General features: G+C 40.7%; 1 protein-coding gene across 1 annotated transcript in view; it reads left to right on the top strand.

The window, feature by feature from the left end:
• Positions 1–23,585, top strand: part of UBE4B (ubiquitination factor E4B) — a 128,815-nt gene that overhangs the window by 70,505 nt on the left and 34,725 nt on the right. Inside the window, exons 7-16 of the mRNA XM_028108147.2 lie at positions 3,818–3,959; positions 4,869–4,969; positions 6,184–6,298; positions 10,292–10,375; positions 13,089–13,145; positions 13,701–13,817; positions 13,913–14,011; positions 14,593–14,706; positions 16,162–16,360; positions 18,718–18,856. Coding sequence (XP_027963948.1) covers positions 3,818–3,959; positions 4,869–4,969; positions 6,184–6,298; positions 10,292–10,375; positions 13,089–13,145; positions 13,701–13,817; positions 13,913–14,011; positions 14,593–14,706; positions 16,162–16,360; positions 18,718–18,856 — 1,167 coding nt within the window. The remainder of the gene's footprint in view (positions 1–3,817; positions 3,960–4,868; positions 4,970–6,183; positions 6,299–10,291; positions 10,376–13,088; positions 13,146–13,700; positions 13,818–13,912; positions 14,012–14,592; positions 14,707–16,161; positions 16,361–18,717; positions 18,857–23,585) is intronic.

The following is a 23,585-nucleotide window of genomic DNA, read 5'->3' as shown; positions in this document are numbered from 1 at the left end:
GCTCGCCACCCTTTTCTTGACCTCACCTGGCATATTCCCTGCTACCTTAGGCCTTCATACTTCCTTCCTCTCTTTGGACAGCTGTCCCCAAGATGGCTGCATGGCTTGCTCCCCTGACGCCCTCGGGTCTCCGTGTAGGCACCATCTTCCCAGAGGGTCGTATCACGCATTATATAAAGCACACACACACACTTACTGCCCGTCTCTGTCACCATGCTCTGCTGTCATTGTTCTTCATAGCATTCCTATATTATTTTGGATTATCGCCCCCTCTAGAGTGTAATCGCCATACCAGCCGGGTCTGTTCCATTCAGTGTCTGCCCCCAGAGCCTACAACAGCGCCTGGAATGCACAGTACCCTGTGAACATTTGTTCAGTGAATTCACGTTGCTTGAACCCGCACTGCTCTGACTTTGCCTTGCACTGAGAAAACACAACATTCTAAAGTCTGCATTCAAAAAAATGAGTTACACAGGAGAGAGATTATTCATACCATTATAGAAGAAATTATCAAGGAACATGTTTTCTTGGTGCATTTCAAATGGGATTCAGTTTGCACCGATCTAATGCACGTCGGCTCCTCTGGAAGATTTGCATTGTGTTTTCAGAAGGAGTCAGGTGTATTTCTATTATGCGAAGTAGTCACTTTATTAAATTGGACTGTCGGTGTAGTTATCAGAAAACGGTTCACACATTCTCCCAGAATGAGGTATAAGTTTGTAGATATTCATAGGACTTGAATATGACATATTTCCAGTGTGGTAGTCCATGTGTCACAGTTGTAAAAGCATCATGAATTTGGGAATAACTTGTTTAGGGAAAAATGAAATGTTATTTTAAAACTTTAAAAATGCTTATTGATAGCATGAACATATGCACATAGACACTACACCACTTACTCCTTCAGTGTGGCATTCAAAACTTAAGTCCAGCGCTTTCACTTTGAACCTAAAGATTGTTGTGCGTTTTGATCATTGAGACCTGTGTGTAGCGTTGTCGAGACTGGCTGCTTTTCATGCTAGGGGATCATGGTTTACTTTAGCACCTTTAGAACCAATCCTAAAATTTGTAATCTATGAACAAATACTGGAGTTTATTCTACATTTCCTATTTGGTTAAATTTTATTTCATTTTTTGGGGTCGTCTGTTCTTGAGAGTCAGCTGAAGTGTTGTTTGGTGTCTGACAGATGATCACCAAAATATACCAACTTCTTTTAGCTTTGAAAATTCTCTGATACATTCTGGATGCCTTTCATTGCATTGCCTGGCATGAGACAAGCAATCTTCTACATACATTGTCACTCTTCATGTCTCAGTGAAATAATTGTGACGGTACCTCAGTTGGCTTTGAGGTGTTCACATTGAAGTTAAAATTCAGTGGGAAGTGGGCGCCTGGGTGGCTCAGATGGTTAAGTGTCTGCCTTCAGCTCAGGTCATGATCCCAGGGTCCGGGGATCGAGTCCCGCATCGGGCTCCCTGCTCCTTGGGAGCCTGCTTTTCCTTCTGCCTCTCTCTCTGTCTCTCATGAATAAATAAATAAAATCTTTAAAAAAAAAAAAATTCAGTGGGAAGTGTTGGCTAAGAATGGAACCTAGTTTCAGCATGTGAGTGGCCACCATTTAAGCATGCTGACTTCACGCAAGGTGTTTGCATGCTGGCTGTGGGTAGTGACCCCTTGGAGCTGGCAAGGACCTATCGGCATCAAATGTAAGATGCTTTTCATCAGAAATGTAAAAATGTGAACAATTTGGGCCTTATCATCAAGGAAATGTATAGTTGAAATTTTCATTTTAAACATGAGGCAGATCGGTTTTCATTGTTTTCTGCAAGAGAGAGCCACTCAAAGGAAAATTAACCTTAGTTGTGTCTGGGGAAAGCCTGTGTTGGTCAAGGTCACCTTTGGAAGTGCAGTGAATAATAGAGTCACTGGGTCCCTGACCTCAGACAGAAGAGGAAAGAATCGCAGATAGCTTGAAACTGAGATGGTGCTGTAAGAAAATATCTCCCTTTTCCCTTTCTACTTTTGAGAATTCACCACACTTCTCATATTTTTGGTTGGTTTTTCTCTTTTGTTCTGATGTTGCTCCCCCCGCCCCCGCCATGCTTTCTTCTCCCTTTCCTTCTGTCAGACCTATAGGGCAGATTGTAGGAATTCAGATTTACTAGACTCTGGCCTGAAAGCCTTGGATTTAAAACTGGCATTGTTTTCATCTCTTTAACTTTAATACCGTACTTTCATTCCAAGGTCAATTATATATCCAGTTGACCCCCAAACAACATGGGTTTGAACTGCGCAGGTCCACGTATATGTGGATTTTTTTCGATAAATACAGTGCAGTACCGTAAATGTATTTTCTCTTCCTTATGATTTTCTTAATAATATTTTGTTTTCTGTAGCTTAAGAATATGCTGTAAGAATACAGTATATAATACATATACAAAATACATGTTAATCGACTGTTATGTTATTAGTAAGGCTTCTGGTCAACAGTAGGCTATTAGGCTTTAAGTTTTGGGGGAGTCAGAAGTTAAATGCAATTTTCAATTGCATGGAGGTGGCAACCGAATCCCTGTGTTGTTCAAGGGTCAGCTGTCTTTTTCTAAAATTCTATGGTCAGTTATGCATATATTCCAGAATTAGTTATGTATATCTATGCGTCTGCCTGTATAACGTATTGTTAATAGCTCAATCCCTATTAGTCCTGTTGGTTTCTAGCCTTTAATTGTCTGCCCCAGTTGAAGTAGGGATGGGTCTTTCAAGGTCGTGATATTCTTCCTATCCTTTATCATCTTTCATATGTAATTTTTTTTGCTAAGTTTATGTTTTCTCATTTCCTTTTCATTTCAAAATTCCTAGCCTCTCCCTGTGCCATGATTACTCTCTTTGTATCTTTTGTGTATATCAAATAAATTTGTGAGTTAAACATCAGATTTGGTATGTGACTTGTTGATGGTTGATCTAAACTTTAATTTCCTCACACCTAACCCTTGAGATAATGTTTGGCTTTGGTCTCGGTGACTAGTTATTACTAATCATAACAATGCTTCATGGTGTATCCTGCTTATAATCTACAATGCACTTCCATTTGGTTTCCTTTAAGCCTCACTGCAGAGGAGATGGGGTTCCAGGTTCAGGTAACAAGGAAGCAGTACAGCTGGAATAGAACCCAAGTTTGGGTACCCCTGCACAAGATTTTTTTGTTTTGTTTGTGTTTACTCTACAACTTTGCCTTTTTCACTGAAAGTTTTATAAATTTTTGTGTTAATAACAAGTAGTTTTATGTTTCCTTCTCTAACTGGACAGTTTTCCTTTTCTGGTCCTACTGCCAAATGCTGGATGAAGGCTTTTGAGATTATGTCAGAAGGCATGAGAAGGGGTTTTTTGTTAATCTTTATAACTTTACTCCTGCTGAGTTCGATGATTGCGGTAGCGTAGTCTGGTTTCAACCTACAAGTCTGTCTGAGTGAAGATGGCTAGTTTGGTTTAAGTACATGTGCTGTCCCTTCAGGTGCCCAGCACAGTAGCAGGTCTTAGTCCTCCTGGCTTTGTAAGCTGCCATTCCCAATAAGATAAGATGTTGGGTTTCTGCTCCAACTCTCTTCTTAGGTCAATACAATGTTTACTAAGAGTTACTCTTGTTGGATTTGGAGCAGGTGCAATGAGCAGTCAGCTCCAACCTTGGCTGCATGGGTGTCTTTGCTTTGTTGTGGGTGCAGGGATCCTAACAGGCTTTCTGCTGCAGAAATGCAAACTCTGTCGAAAATAATTCATTGAGAAGAGGTAAGAATCATCAGTTTTCTTTTCTCTTCTCCAAAGTTTGGGAGCCTCTGGTGGGGCAAGTACTTGGGATTCCTACAGCGACCATTTCACCATTGAGACCTGCAAGGAGACAGACATGCTGAACTACCTCATCGAGTGTTTTGACCGAGTTGGAATAGAGGAAAAAAAAGCACCAAAGGTAACATGAAATAGACCCATTTAAAAACCCCTAAGAACATGGTTATTTTTTGATAAATAATCTTTTGCCCCCTTAAGGAACATTCCCTTCATTTATTCAATCAGGAAAATGGTTCTCTAGCATGTATTATGTGCCAGGCGCTGTGCTGGGAGCTCAAGGCGTACCAGTGAACAAAACAAAGATCCCCACCCTCACAGAACTCACATCCTAGTGGAGGGAAGAAGTGACGGGGGCAAGTGCCACTGCCACCAGCGACTTACATGGCCCTTACAATTCCTGGTAGTCTGTAACAAGTGTGGTAATAACCCACATTTATGGAGTGTCCGCGGACTGCTGACCCTGTGTTTCACCTACAGGGGCTCAGATTCTCACAGTTGTTCAGTTAATCTAGTGTAAGATAGGTATTATTTTTACTGTATGAATAACCAGATGAACCTCAGAGACACTGAGTAATTGTCCAGAATCACATAAAAGTTACAAAAATGGGTTTAAACTCCAGAAGCTATGCTTTCTCTCCTGTTTCATGCTGTCTTTATTATGATTTCATTCCCAGTTCATTGTCCACTTCTCGTTTTCCAAACTAGTCCACTTGTCCACCTGTTAGTTATCTATTTGTGAAGGGCCTCTCTGCAGTTTGTTGCACTGAACCTTAAGCAAAGGCGGAGAGTGGGCGCACAGCTCTGAGATTCCCGCTTCGTCACCTCACTGTACGCTCTTTGACTGTAGATTTCAGCGGAGGCCGTACACGTGGACGATACAATTACTCTGGTTCGTTCCCTATGAGTCAAGCAAGAGAAAAGCGTGCCATTGCCTGGAGATTGACGTCTCCTGACTCTTGTCAGTTTTCAGCAGTACAGGCTTATTTTGTTTGTTTTTGCAGTCCTGACCTCCTCTGCCTTTTTCTTTCAGATGTGCAGCCAGCCAGCAGTCAGCCAGCTTCTGAGCAACGTCCGCTCCCAGTGCATATCCCATACTGCGTTAGTCCTACAAGGCTCCCTCACGCAGCCAAGGTAGGGAAAACCGTGTGCGCTCGTGGTAGCAGGGGGAGGAGCCTATCCGTCAGCGGAGCGCTCGTGGTAGCAGGGGGAGGAGCCTATCCGTCAGCGGACACTGGGCTGTCCGGCTGACTCCCCTCGCCTTGGATCACGCACTTTCTTACCTGGAAGACAAAAGTGGTTGAATGGGTGACCCAGGGGTCCCTTTCCTTCTCTGAAACACCATGAAAATAAAACACTGTCTGCTTTACTTCTAGACCACTGTTGAAATATGTCAGCATCAAGGCAGGGAATTAGTATTTAGTTTAAAAGCAGCTCCTTGAAATCAGGGGAGATCTTTGAAAAAATGTGAAAAAATGTACATACAATCAATTTCTGTTATTCAGTGATAAATAACAGTGGGAGAGCAGTTAGTTTGGGAATCACCCAGAATACACTACATTATCGATTGTTTCGGAGAGTCCCATCAAGGTTTCTAGTTCAATATAAGAGTATTTATATATTTCATTTATTTTATGAAAATATCTGAAGGAAAAGTAATGCAAAAATTTCTGAGGAAGAAATGGCAGAGTTACAACATTTATGTGTTCTAGATGTTCTTATATTATTTTCTGTACCAGAACAATCTGTTTTTGAAAATTGTCAAAAAGAAGGAAAAATTTGGGGGCGCCTGGCTGGCTCAGTCAGGGAAGCGAGGGACTCTTGATCTCCTGAGGTCGGTCGTGAGTTCGAGTCCCATGTTGGGTAAAGAGATTACATAAATGAACCTTAAAAAGGAAAAAAAAAAAAAAGAAGAAGAAGAAAGAAAAGGATAAACGTGGACCAAAACCAAAAAAAATATTCTATGATTAAAATTAACAAGAGTTTTATTTAAAAGTCCTCAGCCACCGCTGATCTTTTCTTTTCAGTTGGATGCGCCATAAACAAATAGGTAAAAGAGACATATAATGCCTCATTTTTTGGGTAATGCTTTATTTTTAAAGGGCTTGACTGTAGGAAAGAATGGATTCTTTGAAACTTTCTATAGTCTCTTCATTAAAAAGACCAAAAAGTGATTATGAACAATTTAAGAAGGGTGGTCTTTTGCCTGAAACTGTTGTGTAGAATATTTGGGAGATTTAAAGTTTGACATTTGGCTGGACACGTCAGCTGACGTGACAGCCCGTGTGCCGTGTATCGCACACGGATGAGCTGAGCCATCACGGTCCTTGACTCTTGTGGGTTCGCAGGTCCATGCAGCAGCCGTCCTTCCTGGTGCCGTATATGCTCTGCAGGAATCTCCCGTATGGCTTTATGCAGGAATTGGTGAGGACCACTCACCAGGATGAAGAAGTGTTCAAGCAGGTGAGGTTTTGTGAATTTGCTACCAGGACGTTTAACCTAGGAGCTTCTATGCCAAGGCTGATTTCTAAAGACACCATCTATTGAAAACTTCTGTTTCACAATTTGAACATGCATGTGTTGATTGCTCAGAGAGATCTGGTATTTCTTTCTTGAGATAATCAGATTGATAGCTGCATTGTTCAAATCATTTGTTCATTTCAAGCAGTCAAGCATCAAGTGTTTTATTTTATTTTTAAAATATTTTATTTATTTTTTTGACAGAGAGACACAGCGAGAGAGGGAACACAAGCAGGGGGAGTGGGAGAGGGAGAAGCACACTTCCTGCCGAGCAGGGAGCCCGACGCGGGCTCGATGTCAGGACCCTGAGATCATGACCTGAGCCGAAGGCAGACGCTTAACGACTGAGCCACCCGGGTGCCCCAAGCGTCAAGTATTTTAAACAGTGCTAAGTGCCTTGAGAGGGAAGAAGTGTAAGGCCCTGTCCCTCATTTCAAGGTGCTTTTAACACAAGAATACCAAGAGATGGCATAAGACACGACGTGCGTTTGCCAATTGAGTCATGTTGAAAATTAGTTCTCCGAGTTTGCAAGAAGGAGATTAGTTAACCAGCGACGAAATTAGCTCAGTGCAGTTTGCGTACCACACAGAATCTTTTGTCGTCTCACCACTCAACTGGGAACGATGTCTCATATCTTACTAATTACTTCTTTCATTAAGTATTCATACAGCTTTTATAGCTCACTCTGTGAAGTCAAGTGCAAATGCAGATATGGGATATTTAGTAATAAAGCTACTTATTTAGTCTTGAAAGTTTCTTCCAAGGTGAAACTTGGGCATCACATTTGGTTGCTGTATCCCAGCCTGCACCGTGACATGAGCACTTGGCCACAGCAACTTCCACACAAACCGTTTCCAGTGATGGAAGGATTTTTATGACGCTTTCTTACAATTTACCGTAGGATCGTTTTCTTTCTACACAGAACAGAGGCAGTAGCTGTAAGCGATATGATTCCTTTTTATTTGTTTTTATACCTAATATTATTTGTAACCATTAATTTAAAATCTCAGGAATTGTGTTTTTAACAGTTTCCAAAATATTAGTAAAAGAAGAATCCAGAAGCAAAACTCCTAGTTAGTATCATGACTGTCTTAGGAGTTCATTGACCAAGTTTCTTAGATGATGGTCTTGTTGACTCGCAGGAATACTCAAGGCAGCATAGTGAGCTTTTCCTCTCTAGAGAGAGAAGTGAACTATGATGGAAATAAGTAACTGTCAGGGCACCTGGCTGGCTCAGTCAGTTAAGCATCTGACTCGACCTTGGCTCAGGTCTTGATCTCAGGGTTGTGGGATCGAGCCCCATGTCCAGCTCCACACGGGGCCTGCAGCCTACATAAAAGAAAAAAAGAAAATAAATAAGCATTTGGGAAGGTTTAAGTGGTGCCCTCTGTTGTGTATATGATGTGCATTAATTAGAATACTCTTCCGGGGCACCTACCTGGCTCAGTCAGTGGAGCTTGCGACTCTTGATCTTGGGGTTGTGATTTCTAGCCCCCGCTGTGTGGGAAATAACTTAAAAAAATAAATTCTTAAAAAAAAAATGAGAACACTTTTCCTGTTGTCTTCATTCGAGGAACGCAGAGTAGCTTTAGCTCTATAAAATCAGCCCCGCGATCAGCTGAAAGGACTGGGTTATACCGATCTTATTCATAAAGAAACTTACACGGACGTTGTGAAGTGACCTCTTTTTTGTTTTTTAATTGAGATGAAATCCACATAACAAAATGAACCAGTCCGTGACATTTGGTACATTCACAGTGTTGTGCATCCACTATTTCTTTTTTTTTTTTTTCTTCCTCCTCAGGTGGGGGAGAGAGAAAGAGAGATGGGGGGAGGGGGCAAACAAAATCTTAAGCAGGCTCCGCATAGAACGTGGAGCCCAACAGGGGGCTCGATCTCACAACCCTGAGATCATGCCCTGAGCCAAAATCAAAGAGTCGGACTCTTAACTGACTAAACCACCCAGGTGCCCCCCACTATTTCTTTTTAATTATAGCATTCAGATGCCTTTCCTGCCACTTGGTCCTGAACACTCCATGTCTGTCTTTGTGTTACCAGGTGTTTTTTTCTAGAGAAAAATGACGAGTGAATGGAAAACAACACTTCACTTTTTTTGTCTGAAGAGTTTGGCAGATTTGAACTATTAAATCTTCTGACTGAAACTTCAGTCTCCTTTTAATGTTTGAGATATTCACAGATGAATAAACAAATAGCAGCTAGAATTTAGGATTGGAGATGAATACTTGTAATTTTTTTTTTTTTTTGTCATTGCTCCAAGGTGTTTATTTGAAAACAAGAGAATCATTTAAAATACATAAGTCACACAAATAGTGGCGCCTGGGTGGCTCAGTCGGTGAAGCGTCTGCCTTCGGCTCAGGTTATGATTTCAGGGTCCTGGGATCGAGCCCTGCATCAGGCTCCCTGCTCAGCAAGGAGTCTGCTTCTCCCTCTCCCTCTGCCCCACCCCCTGCTCATTCTCTGGCTCAAATAAATAAATAAAATCTTAAAAAAAAATACATAAGTCACACAAATATTATAATGCTTGACTATTTGAAAAATATATCTAGTAATACCTTGTCTATTATAAATTAAATCCTACCTGCAGAAGAGGTTAAGTCTACTAGAAAACATAAAGATGTTTTCTTTATAGCATTCTGGAAAAAATGTTGAGATTATTCTAAATGACCAATTGTGAAAATTTATTTTGGTGATTTGGGAACTTCAGTTTTGTTTTTCCTGATTGTGATGTTATCGTTCCCCCATCCCCACACCTCAGCTTTACCTATCCGTTCTTAGCTGGCTTCTGACAGCACGTTACTTCTACCCTGATGGTTTGAGTTGCAAAAACTGGAACGAACGATCTCTTCCAGAGCTATCTTGTTACCTGAAGACACCCCACAGGCACTTTGTAATCCAGGGCACCTTTTTTTTTTTTTTTTTTAAACTGTGTAAGTTTCCTGTGCTCCTTAAATGACCAAGCTGCTCAGTACAACGGGATGAAATTAGTCGGAAAGGGAATTTTTCAGATTTTCTAGTGGCTTTATAGAGCGTTCCCATTTCAACTTGCTGACGTACAGGTTGTCGGCTGTTGTTTATACCATCTTCTAGTTAATGTTATTAGTCTTAAATCCCAACCAACTCTCTAAATAAGTCGGTCAGTGAGTGTGTTGTGACATTTGTAGATGAGCTGTGCTGAGCAAATCTTGCATGGTGATAGCATGCTCTGGTGTTTATGGTAAACTTGTAAAAATAAATATGGGTGCCCTCGAGCTCTGGCATCATGCTCGTGTTTTCATTATACCACAAACGGAGGTAAGTCATTCTAGTCAAGTTTAGTTTTGCCTATTCCACACTTAGCAGCTATCTCTTTGCTCTACGGAATTAAAGTTAATGTAGGGATAATAATATCCGTTACTGGTGTGTTTTTCTTTTCAAAATAAACAGGGAGAGATGGGAAGAATCAGATGGAGGTGGGAGAGTGGCTGCGAATAATTTTTTAAAATACTGGTAGAGTTGAGAAAATAGTGGAACATTTAGTCCAGTTTCTTTACAGATTGTAGGTGCTTGGTCATCAGAAACATACTCATTGTTGAGATGTAGAGAATTCAGTTGACTAGAGCGAGGACCCCTGGGGACTCCTGTAGCAGGCTCAAAAATTGTGAGTTTCTGTTGAGTCACTCGGAGTCTTGCCAGAGAATTAGGGCTCACCAGATCCTGTTACCTCGGGAAAATTCAGCTGTGTCACGTTATGGTCAGCCTCGTTGGAGGACAGAGCCGCACTCCGTGGTTGGCTACTAGACTCCTTTATAAACAAAACAGCTTTTCCTTGGGGAAGGTGGACATGCTTAGACATTCAGATTTAGCACTTCATTTTAACATGCCTCCTGTTCTTAATGTTTCCTAAGCTTATATTTCCAATTTCTTTTTTCTTACAGATCTTTATCCCCATTTTACAAGGCCTGGCTCTCGCTGCCAAAGAGTGCTCCCTCGATAGTGACTACTTTAAGTACCCCCTCATGGTAAACCTCTCTTCGTTTTCTTTAAGCCACTCACCAGACGCTTTCTTCCAGATGATTGTAACACACACTTTTCTTTCAGGTGATCAACCTTGTTTTTACACTTAAAATCTGAAAGCATTTTGTTGGCCATGCAGTGTTTGGTGTGCAGTGAGATGTATCAGTGAAGAGAGGGAGGTAGCAGCCTAGGACGTGATCTGCACACGCGAGCCCTTGGCAGGAGTCAGTGACGTAGGCCCTAAAATACACTTCGCCTGACTGTGTAGCTTACGAAAATGTTGGCTCTCGATCTATCCTTCTGATCTTCCTGGCAACAGGCATACCATGATTGGAATGCAGTTCTGTTATTTAAAAAAAAAAGAAAAAGAACTATTACAAATGCAAGTAAAAAGGCATAGTTTTACTAGGAAAAGTAACCCAGAGCTTCATGCAGTGACAGAAAAACCTCAGAGTAGTTTTCTTCTTTCCCTTCCCCATTTCCTTTAAGCTTCCTGTGGGAAACAGACCTGCTTAGCTCTTTCAGGCACCTACAGCAAGCGTAAATTGTGGGCAGACTTCCCCCTAGACTCTCACGGAGGGTCCTGACTGCTGTGAACACACTGGAACCAGAAAGAAAAGAAAAGACCCTTTTCTTTGTGAATTGGCTTCTTGAAAATTTGGGGAGAAAAATACTCTGACATATGACTAAATATTTTTCACTCTAGGATGTGAAGGAAAAAATATCAAAATACAAAATTCGCTAACTCTGAATAAATACAGTCTTATAAATTAAGGCCTTGGTTAAATTGATCTTTTTACTACAGTTGTTCCTTGTACTCATTCTACTGACTTAATTCCATCTTACCATTAAGTCAGGATCACTGAGGACCTCTTCTGTGCCAGACACTGGGGCTAATTAGACCAGGCACCTCTCTACAAGTTGCTCCTGACCCACTGCAAAACTCAAGTTTGCAACAGCGCAGATAATCACAGCATGATAAATGCTAACTCAGAGGTGTACATGAAGGATGCATGTCTCAATTTTAATCAATCAAAATGGAGCTAAGAGGCGAAGATACTGTGGGAAATTAGAAGGCGAAATAGCAATTCTTTTTAGAATAACTTTGAATGGATTTGTGTCAGGGCTCCTTCTACTGCCCATGTCATTTGGGTTCCAAATAAAATTCTGTTAATCCTTATGCATAATTCTGTCCGTGCCAGATAAAAGGAAGCGAAACCATCTGATTGTTTGAGTCCAGTGATGAAATATTCGAGTGCACATTCATTCTCAGCGGTTGATGTAAATGTTCCTTCACAGAATGGTTAGCTTTTCCGTTGCGGTCTGAACTGGCTCGATGTCTCAGTAAGGAGCATTCAGTGTCAGATATCAACAAAATGTTCCTCGTGCTCAAAAGACAAAGGCCTCCATTATGACAGACAATAGTTTTGTTTTATACCATTATTGATGCTTGTACAGCCGAGAGAGCGCTGTGTGAGGAAGGACAATGGGAGCAGGAAGAGGAAGACCACTGGAGCTGCAATCAGAAACAATCGTGATTGTTCTCTGGCTCCGTGCCTCCCAAGGTTGCCATGCCCTGGAATCACCTGGGGATCTTTAAAAAACACCCGGTACCTGGCTCCCACACATTGTGATTCCGCTGGCCGCGGGTATGGTGGGGATGGGGCCTGGCGCTGGGTTTTTCCACCTCCCCTGGTGATCCTAACGTGCAGCACCGTTTGGGAACCCCTGCCCTCTGCAGCAAGAGCTTTTCCTTCTCAGTGGCACCTCAGAGACCTGTCAGTGCCTACATGCATTGCCTCAGAAGCAGCTTCCGCTGGCTGGCTCGGGAACTTTGGTAGCCATGTTCAAATCACAGGAAATGAAGCTCACTGTTAAAATAGTGTTTGGCTGGAATACGCCGGCTGTGTTAAACTGTTTATGTCCCTAAAACCTACTTTTCCTGATTCTCTAATGTGAGAATGATTGCAGCTCCAAAGGAAAATGTTGGGAGTTCTCAAAATTATCCGAGATCTTGAAGCCAACTAATGCTTTTAAATATGTTCTGAATTTGGTAGCTTATTAGATGGTAATGATTTATAGTCCTATTTAGCACTGGCAAGACTAGCCATCTCAAGTTTATGAAGCATATCTTTTTTTTTTTTGACATGGAAAGATGTTAAGTGAAAAAATCACTTTGTATATAAAGTATATAATACTTTTGTATATAATGATTTCAATGTGTACAGGCACAAAAATTATGGCTGGAAAGTTGTTAACTAAGATATCAATAGAGGTTAATCTCTTCGGGTAAAGTTTATGAGTGATTCTTAGTTTCATTTTGTATTTCTGTTTTATCTGAAGTTTTTTACAACATGCAGGTATTAGCTTACTCATCAGAAAAACAGTGAAGCTCTTAGTGTTTTGGAAGGAATGCAGATGTATTTAAAGCAGCATTAGAGCTGTTCCTTGATACTACACATGGCATTCAGTTTAAGATGGAATACATATAAATGACACTTTTCTGCGGGGTGCCTGGGTGTCTCAGTCGGTGAAGCATGTGTCTTCGGCTCAGGTCACGATCCTGGGGTCCTGGGATCGAGCCCTGCATGGGGCTCCCTGCTCAGCAAGGAGTCTGCTTCTCCCTCTCCCTCTGCCCCTCCCCCCTGCTTGTTCTCTCTCTGTCTCAAATAAATAAATCTTTTTTAAAAAATGACACTTTTCTGATCTTATTTCTAGGCTTTAGGTGAGCTTTGCGAAACCAAGTTTGGGAAGACACACCCTGTGTGCAATTTGGTGAGTGCCTCCCTGATGGACTTGCACATGTTCAATGAACGGGTAACTCCGAAGATAACCCTTAAGTAACATTATATGGAAAAAAAAATTCTCTTAGAGGACATTTAGATTAGATGTAGGTAACATGTCTGGGTGGCTCTCAGTAGTTAAATTGTTTAACCCTATATGTTATTTACTTTCTTCCATGATTTTTGTATAAGTATCGTGCAATGAGGAAAACAAATCCTATGGAAAAATTTACCTGAGTCCTTTGATAGTGTAAAAATAGTTCATCTGAACTCTATAAAAGAGCTTCTCGAAACATAAAAATCAAAAGACTATCCTGTGAAAATGTAGAGAAGTTGGAGGCTTTTCTGCCTCCATATGAGATGAGAAAATACCAACAGGGATCCTAGCACGTTTGTGAGCTTTGGGTTTTTGTGTGTTAACTGTCAGCCATGGTACCGGAGGCTGGGACCCAGCTGGACAGGTTAGCTGTCGAGAACTCCGTTCATTACATTTTCCCCTGACTTGCCGATGTAGCAGCTTGACTTGCCTCTTCCATTCTTTGCGTAGGTGGCTTCTTTGCCGTTGTGGTTGCCTAAATCTTTAAGCCCTGGCTCTGGGCGGGAGCTGCAGAGACTCTCCTATTTGGGGGCTTTCTTCAGCTTCTCAGTCTTTGCAGAAGATGATGTAAGTACAGTGGCCATTTGTACTTTGCTGCTCTGATGTTCAGATTCCTTCCTAAATGTGCATATATCGATGGAATTTTTCCCTTCTTTTCCCAGGCTAAGGTGGTTGAAAAATATTTCTCAGGGCCTGCCATTACCCTGGAGAACACTCGCGTGGTCAGCCAATCACTGCAGCATTACTTGGAGCTGGGAAGGGTAGGTGTTTGGAAAATGAATTCAAAGGACAAGTGACAGAGAGGCTGTATATAAGTAACCAGTGTCTTGAGTAATAACTGCCACAACAGTAGTATGTAGCATCACTGGGGACTGGTTCTGAGGTTAGTGGCCACGCTCTCTCTCCAGCCTGCTCGTAGGCCTTTAAAACACGAGAGTGAACGAGCGCTGTTAGTTTGCACGTACTCCTTGATGACTCGTGTGTCTCAAGTGTAGATTAGTATGTCTTCAGTTCTGAGATTTTTCGGCAGCAAAATTAGAGGCTAACGATAGCATAATTAAGGTAATTTTGATCCTGTCCCTAAAAGGCAATAGCAAAGGCTATTTTATTAAAACTCTAACTACTTGCCTCCTCCAGCCCACCATCTGCTTTCACGCGAATTGTCTTGACACAGTTGAATTTGGACACTTCTGTTCCTCTTGTAGTCAGGTTCTCTTAAAATGAGCGGAAGGAGAGGAGAGAAAGGGGAAAGAAGTCCAGCTGTTCTTGAGGTCAAAAGGAATCATTTTTTTTAAAGTCAAGCCTTAATTTCTCTTTTCTTCCTTTCTAAAATAAATTCCAGCAAGAGCTATTCAAGATTCTGCATAGTATTCTGTTAAACGGTGAGACCCGTGAGGCTGCTCTTAGTTACATGGCAGCTGTCGTCAATGCCAACATGAAGAAAGCACAGATGCAGGTAGGATTCATAAAGACCACTTTTATTGATTCGCTAAATTCATTCATCTAACTTGTCTTCACTCAGTATCTACCAGGCATTGTTCTAGGAAATGGTGACATGGTATTGAGCAGGGTAGTAAAACTTCCTTCCTTTGTGCAGCTTATGTTCCATAGGCTCAATGAGTAGGGATATAAATATATTATTTCAGGCAGTTGTAGAATCTGTGAAGCAAATAAAGCAAGGTAGAGGACACAGGAGTAACCATGGAGGTACCAGAAGGAAGGTATGGGAGTTTCGATCAGCGGTAGGGTAGACACCTTTAAGGAGGTGACGTTTCATCAGAGACCGAGCTGATGTGAAAGTCAGCCATTTCAAGGCTGGGAAGAGAATTTTCTAGACCTGTGTAAGGCACCAAGGTGGGAATGATCTAACTTTGGAACAAGCCCCACATGCAGACTTCAGTGGCTGGAGAGTAGCGTACGGGAAGGAGAATGGCGGGTCACGGGCTAGCAGGGCGGGCAGAGGCTCCATCAGGCTGGGGCTGACGTGGTAAGAACTGTAATGGGACGCCCCTGGAGGTTTTTCAGCAAGGAAACCACCAAATGTGCTGTGTGGAAAATGGACTAAAGTGGGAGGAGGGACAGAAGCAGACCCGAGGAGACCAGTTACAAGGTTATAAGTGTATCAGATCTGGTGAGGAGCCTGGTGGCCTGGACTACTGTGCAAGGGTAGAGAAGTTGAAAGGGCATCCATCCTTCCTATATTATTAATAAGTAATGATTGAATGATGTGACATTTCTACTGAGAAGAAGAAAAAAGGTCTAGAGAAGAGTATGGCCTGCATGAGACTACCTGGGTTTCCTGTTGTGGTCCCACCGTTTACTAATGGTGGGACCTTAGACATTTATTTCTCTGTGCCTCGGTTTCCTAAGTGCTAAATGGGGATAATAATGGTTCCTAACTGTGGGTTTACTATCCGTAAGGCTGTTAGAACAGTGCCTGTTGTTAACTACCGTTATTAATAATTGTCACGCTGTTAATACAGGACTTCACTAATGATGTCAGCCAGAGAAACTGTTAGTCAAATGGTACTGAGTGAAACTAGGGTTTTGAATCTCTTGAGGGGGAATAAAGAAGAGAAAGGAAGGAACATTTATTGTGTTTCTACCTTAATTAATTTTGAAGATCTTAAGCATGTCATTTAACTCTCTGAGCCTTAGTTTCCCCCTCTATGAAATGTGAATAGCAGTATCACTGACTTCCAAGGGCTCTTCTGAAGATTCAGTGAATGTATAAAATGCTTCACATAGGATTAATACTCCACAAAGAGCACCTGCTGATAAAATGACAATGGTGATGATATATGTCCTCTCACTGACTTTGGGATGAATGTCCGGTTTCCTTCCTTACAAAGTTGTGCCAAAATTTCCATTTAAATCGTTATTTTAAATACCTTTTTTTCATATTCTGCAGACAGATGATAGATTGGTATCTACAGATGGATTCATGCTGAATTTCCTTTGGGTGCTGCAGCAGCTAAGTACAAAGATCAAGTTAGAGACAGTGGATCCCACATATATATTCCACCCAAGGTGTCGGATTACTCTTCCTAATGACGAGACGAGAGTGAATGCGACGATGGAGGACGTGAATGACTGGCTGGCTGAACTCTGTGAGTGACATTGCTCATTGTGAGGTCATTAAAACGCTGCCCTTTTATTTAAAAACTTCTTGTAAATTTATTTTATTTGGATGCTAATGATTACTCACAAATTGTTTCCTCTCCAGAAAATGAATTTATGAGCCAGAGATACACAATAAAAATTAACACAGTAAAAATGTTCTTATTTGGCTTGGCCAAAGTCAAACAGATACATAGAACAAGTGGAAGGAAATATACCCACTTAGAGTAAAACAAAACAAAAACAAAAACAAAACCCAAAAAGAAATATAATAAAAACAATAGCAGAGACTTATGATAGAGATTTTTATATACCAATTAAAGTTCTCATGAAATATTTCATAGATCTTGATGCTGTGTTGGTATTTAAAATATGAATATTTTAAAGGTGTAACAGTTGTTGATCTTTTTCCTTTCTGTGTTATAAAACATGTTAATAACAGACATCAAAACCCTATGGCATTTATTTTTTAAATATTATAAAATCATTCATGGAATAGGATAGGGATTCCATGCTTACCTGTCAGTATCATAATCAGATGCGTGCACACATTCCAGAGAAACATGTAAACTATAATAAGAACTAAGTATCTGATGAACAATAAAGTTATTATTTGATTAGTGTGATTTGAATTAGTCCCTGGTATCGTCTTGGAATCATATCATGGATTCCAGAAGAATCAAAGGGTTAAACATTTAAAAAATATATATATGTGTATACACACACACACACACACACACACACACACACAAAATAAACATAAAACATGAAAAAAACAAACAGGATTTGACCCACCCATGAAGGAAACAGAAATTTATAATGGTTTAAGAGACGAAGCATATCATCAGAGACAATATGTATGTACAGTATCTTAATAGATAAATATGCTTTTTGTAGAATGAGACAAAATGAATATGTAAAACTTAAAAATGGGGCAAAATATATGTCATACGTTTGATAGAATCGTGCCTTTCAAAATGTAGAACCGTTATAAATGTATAAGGCCCAGACTAAATTCTACCAAGAGATAGTTTTAGTTTGGGGAAAGAAATGTAGGCAGTATATATCATAGAAAATAAAATATACTTGTTGGAAAAAATATGCATACTAATAGGAATTAGATACAAATTGGAAATTCAGGTTACTGTTGTATATGTGTAAATTATCCAAAAACAGGGATGTCTGGCTGGCTCAGTCAGTGGAGCTTGTGACTCTTGATCTCAGGGTTGTGAGTTTGAGCCCCACATTGGGCATAGGGATTACTTAAAAATAAAATATTTAAAAATAAATAGATAATCCAAAAACAAACTGATAAGATAGAATATAAGTTTGTGAGGAAATAGATGGCATTTACTCAATTTATTTAATGAATTCTGATTTATACCAAAATTATAACACTGTCATTCTCAATAATTTTACATTTTAGAACATGCTCCCAGTGCTGGGAGTGGGGTGAGGGAGTAATTTTTCATACGTAGATCTTCCAAGCACTGTTTATAATAGAGAAAAATTAAAAATGACAAACATGGGGCGCCTGGGTGGCTCAGTTGGTTAAGCGACTGCCTTCGGCTCAGGTCATGATCCTGGAGTCCCTGGATCGAGTCGCACATCGGGCTCCCTGCTCGGCAGGGAGTCTGCTTCTCCCTCTGACCCTCCCCCCATCTCATGTGCTTTCTCTCTCATTCTCTCTCTCTCTCTCGAATAAATAAATAAAATCTTTAAAAGAAAAAAAATGACAAACATGCGCACAGTAGGGAAGTGTCTTTGGAATCTGTAGATTATTAACATAGTCCAATAACATTTTGAGATTCAAGGTGATGTTTCAATGACCTGTGTTGAATTATAGGAATGGTTATATAAAATACATCAGGAAGGCATATAACAACAGATTGTTGATGTACATCTGTGCAAACACTTAATCAGATGGGGCAGGATACCTAGTCATTAAATGGAGCTCATAGGAATTCTGTCTTAAGCAGGACAGAACATATAAGCAGGACATAACTAGTCTATATTTTTTTAATTTTTTTTTAAGATTTTATTTATTTATTTGACAGAGAGAGAGAGAGAGCACACAAGCAGGGGGAGCAGCAGAGGGAGAGGGAGAAGCAGGCTCCCCGCCGTGCAGGGAACCCGACATGGGGCTCGATCCCAGGACCCTGGGATCATGACCTGAGCCGAAGGCAGACGCTTAACCGACTGAGCCACCTAGGCACCCCTAGTCTATATTTTTTAAAAAACATGCTTAAACTTCTTGAAAACTCAAGGGTAATTCTGTCTTAATTGTGCTTTTTTCTCCTGATTTAGTCTTGTTAGAGACTTTAGGGAATCATGTTATTTTTCCTAGATGGAGATCAGCCTCCATTTTCTGAGCCGAAATTCCCTACAGAATGCTTTTTTCTTACCCTGCACGCCCACCACCTCTCCATTCTGCCAAGCTGCCGTCGCTACATCCGCAGACTCCGGGCCATCCGGGAGCTCAATAGGTATGTGTGTGACTCCATGTCCTGGGATTGCCTGAGGTACCACTTGTTCTCACAAAGCAAGCAGTTCCATTGTGACCAGTGGATTCGAATGTGGGGAGTAAATCTGCTTCTCCTTCCCTGTCCATGATCCTCAGTTGACCAGAGTTCTTTATGTGGCAGAGTGACCCAACCTTGGTTTCTGAGAGTTCTCAATCCCTCAGTATGTGGTTACTAAACTTCCGTTAACTTTTTCCCCTGAGCATGGTATTGACCAGGAGCCACTTTAAAGGATCTTCCAGGTTCCAGACATTCTCCTCCTTCCCTGGACTCTGAAACAGTAACTCTAGTTTCCCTTGATAATCAAGATCATTGACTCCTGCCATCATGGAATTCCCTTTTTTGCATGTTGTCTGGTGGCATAAGGAACCCACAATGGCTGGATAGTAGCCTGAGTTTCCAATGCACCATTGTTGTGTTTCTTAGTCTAAGCATTTTTCCCCGTGTACCAACACCTCCAAATAAACAAATCACAGGAACAGGAAGCAAACACATAGTGTGGCCACTGTGTTTGGTCCGGGACCTGCAGACACGTCTGACTATGAGAAAAAGGATGTCATGTCTGCATCTGTAACTCTATCTCTGTGTATCTATCTTGCTAATCACCTGTTAATGCCGATGGTTACTCTGGAGATGCTTTAAGATTTTCTTTCTACACATATTCGTGTTGTTGGTAAATGAAGTCAGTTTTCTTTCTTATACTTTTTTCTGTCCCTTAGTATCCTGGCTATAATTTTTAGTACAATCTTGAACAGAGGCAGCTTTCTTGAAATTTTTCTATTGTTGCCAATTCAATAGTAGGGGAAAGTTGTTTTTTATAACTTCTGTTACCAGATGAAGAACATTTCCCATTATTCCTAGTATTTTAAAAGTTTTATTCCTAACAGAAGTTGCATTTTATTAAATGCTTTTTCCACAGCTTTTAAAGAGATCAGAAATTTTTTTCTCCTCTCTTCTGTTAATGTGGTTGAATTACATCAACTAGGTTTTTCTTTTTTTTTTATGTCAACTAGTTTTCTGATATTAAACTAGTCTTTCAGGGGCGCCTGGGTGGCTCAGTCATTAAGCGTCTGCCTTTACCTCAGGTCATGATCCCAGGGTCCTGGGATCGAGCCCCGCATCAGGCTCCCTGCTCGGCGGGAAGCCTGCTTCTCCCTCTCCCACTCCCCCTGCTTGTGTTCCCTCTTTCGCTGTGTCTCGCTCTGTCAAATAAATCCATAAAATCTTTAAAAAATAAAAAAATAAAAAATAAATAAACGAGTTTCATTCCTGGAATAAACTCAGCTTTTATGTTATTGCTTTTATAACACATTGGATATTCAGTTTGCTATACTCTGTTTAGGATTTTTGAGTCTCTGTTCAAAAGAAAGATTGACCTATAATTTTCATTTCTTGTTAAGTCTTCCTCAGATTTTGGTATCATACTTGCCATATAGAATGAGCTGGAGATGATTCTCTCTTTTTTCTGCTCTTTGGAAGAGTTTATTATATAACAGTTTTGTTATTTCTTTCTTAAATGTTTGGAAACCTTCATTGATGAAGCTGTCTGGGCTTAGTTTTTTCATTACAGGAAAGCTTTTAATTATGTGTTTTAGTCAATTATTAGATATATGATTATTTACACTTTTATTTCATCTTGTGTCAGTATTTCTATGACATCTAAAGTTTCAAAATTTCTAGGCCTAAAGTTGTTCATAATATCTTCTTTTTATCGTTTTAATGTCTGCAGGGTCTTCATTATTTCCTTCTACTTTCTCTTAGTTTAAATTTGCTTTTTTGTTATTTCTCTTGCCTCTTTTTTTAAATTTTTTATTGTTATGTTAATCATCATATATTACATCATTAGTTTTTGATGTAGTGTTCCATGATTCATTGTTTGTGCATAACACCCAGTGCTCCATGCAGAACGTGCCCTCTTTAATACCCATCACCAGGCTAACCCATCCCCCTACCCTCCTCCCCTCTAGAACCCTCAGTTTGTTTTTCAGAGTCCATCGTCTCTCATGGTTCATCTCCCCCTCCGACTTACTCCCCTTCATTCTTCCCCTCCTGCTATCTTCTTCTTTTTCTTTTTTCTTAACATATGTTGCATTATTTGTTTCAGAAGTACAGATCCGTGATTCAGTAGTCTTGCACAATTCACAGCGCTCACCATAGCACATACCCTACCCAATGTCTATCACCCAGCCACCCCATCCCTCCCACCCCCCACCACTCCAGCAACCCTCAGTTTGTTTCCTGAGATTAAGAATTCCTCATATCAGTGAGGTCATATGATACATGTCTTTCTCTGATTGACTTATTTCACTCAGCATAACACCCTCCAGTTCCATCCACGTCGTTGCAAATGGCAAGCTCTCATTCCTTTTGATGGCTGCATAATATTCCATTGTGTATATATACCACCTCTTCTTTATCCATTCATCTGTCGATGGACATCTTGGCTCTTTCCACAGTTTGGCTATTGTGGACATTGCTGCTATAAACATTGGGGTGCACGTACCCCTTCGGATCCCTACATTTGTATCTTTGGGGTAAATACCCAGTAGTGCAATTGCTGGATCAAATGGTAGCTCTATTTTCAACTGTTTGAGGAACCTCCATACTGTTTTCGAGAGGGGTTGCACCAGCTTGCATTCCCACCAACAGTGTAGGAGGGTTCCCCTTTCTCCACATCCCCGCCAACATCTGTCGTTTCCTGACTTGTTAATTTTAGCCATTCTGACGGGTGTGAGGTGGTATGTCCTTGAGGTTTTGATTTGGATTTCCCTGATGCCGAGCGACGTTGAGCACTTTTTCATGTGTCTGTTGGCCATTTGGACGTCTTTGGAAAAATGTCTGTTCATGTCTTCTGCCCATTTCTTGATTGGATTATTTGTTCTTTGGGTGTTGAGTTTGATAAGTTCTTTATAGATTTTGGATACTAGCCCTTTATCTGATATGTCATTTGCAAATATTTTCTCCCATTCTGTCGGTTGTCTTTTGGTTTTGTGGACTGTTTCTTTTGCTGTGCGAAAGCTTTTTATCTTGATGAAATCCCAGTAGTTCATTTTTGCCCTGGCTTCCCTTGCCTTTGGCGATGTTTCTAGGAAGAAGTTGCTGCGGCTGAGGTCGAAGAGCTTGCTACCTGTGTTCTCCTTTAGGATTTTGATGGACTCCTGTCTCACGTTTAGGTCTTTCAACCATTTGGAGTCTGTTTTTGTGTGTGGTGTAAGGAAATGGTCCAGTTTCGTTCTTCTGCATGTGGCTGTCCAATTTTCCCAACACCATTTGTTGAAGAGACTGTCTTTTTGCCACTGGACATTCTTTCCTGCTTTGTCAAAGATAAGTTGACCATAGAGTTGAGGGTCCATTTCTGGGCTCTCGATTCTGTTCCATTGATCTATGTGTCTGGTTTTGTGCCAGTATCATACTGTCTTGATGATGACAGCTTTGTAATAGAGCTGGAAGTCCAGAATTGTGATGCCACCAGCTTTGCTTTTCTTTTTCAACATTCCTCTGGCTATTCGGGGTCTCTTCTGGTTCCATACAAATTTTAGGATTATTTGTTCCATTTCTTTGAAAAAAGTGGATGGTATTTTGATGGGGATTGCATTGAATGTGTAGACTGCTCTAGGTAGCATTGACATCTTCACAATGTTGGTTCTCCCAATCCATGAGCATGGAACTTTTTCCATTTCTTTGTGTCTTCTTCAGTTTCTTTCATGAGTATTTCATAGTTTTCTGAGTACAGATCCTTTGCCTCTGGTTAAATTTATTCCTAGGTATCTTATGGTTTTGGGTGCAATTGTGAATGGGATCGACTTCTTGGTTTGTCTCTCTTCTGTCTTGTTGGTGTATAGGAATGCCACTGATTTCTGTGCATTGATTTTATATCCTGCTACTTGACTGAATTCCTGTATGAGTTCTAGCAGTTTTGGGGTGGAGTCTTTTGGGTTTTCCACATACAGTATCATATCATCTGCAAAGAGTGAGAGTTTGACTTCCTCTTTGCCGATTTGGATGCCTTTGATTTCTTTTTGGTGTCTGATTGCTGTGGCTAGGACTTCTAATACTATGTTGAAGAGCAGTGGTGAGAGTGGACATCCCTGCCGCGTTCCTGACCTTAGGGGAAAAGCTCTCAGCTTTTCCCCATTGAGAATGATATTTGCTGTAGGTTTTTCATAGATGGCTTTTATGATATTGAGGTATGTACCCTCTATCCCTATACTCTGAAGAGTTTTGATTAAGAAAGGATGCTGTACTTTGTCAAATGCTTTTTCTCCATCTATTGAGAGGATCATATGATTCTTGTCCTTTCTTTTGTTAATGTATTGTATCACGTTGATTGATTTGCGGATGTTGAACCATCCTTGCAGCCCAGGGATAAATCCCACTTGGTCGTGGTGAATAATCCTTTTAATGTACTGTTGGATCCTATTGACTAGTATTTTGGTGAGAATTTTTGCATCCATGTTCATCAAGGACATTGGTCTGTAATTCTCCTTTTTGATGGGGTCTTTGTCTGGTTTGGGGATCAAGGTAATGCTGGCCTCATAAAATGAGTTTGGAAGTTTTCCTTCCATTTCTATTTTTTGGAACAGTTTCAGGAGAACAGGTATTAATTCTTCTTTAAATGTCTGATAGAATTCCCCTGGGAAGCCATCTGGCCCTGGGCTTTTGTTTCTTGGGAGATTTTTTGATGACTGCTTCA

This window comes from Eumetopias jubatus, unplaced genomic scaffold, assembly GCF_037043125.1.
Source record: "Eumetopias jubatus isolate StellerSeaLion01/CBP00866 unplaced genomic scaffold, mEumJub1_p1.0 scaffold_4, whole genome shotgun sequence".
Lineage (NCBI taxonomy): Eukaryota > Metazoa > Chordata > Mammalia > Carnivora > Otariidae > Eumetopias > Eumetopias jubatus.
This window is presented reverse-complemented; position numbering and strand designations above follow the sequence as displayed.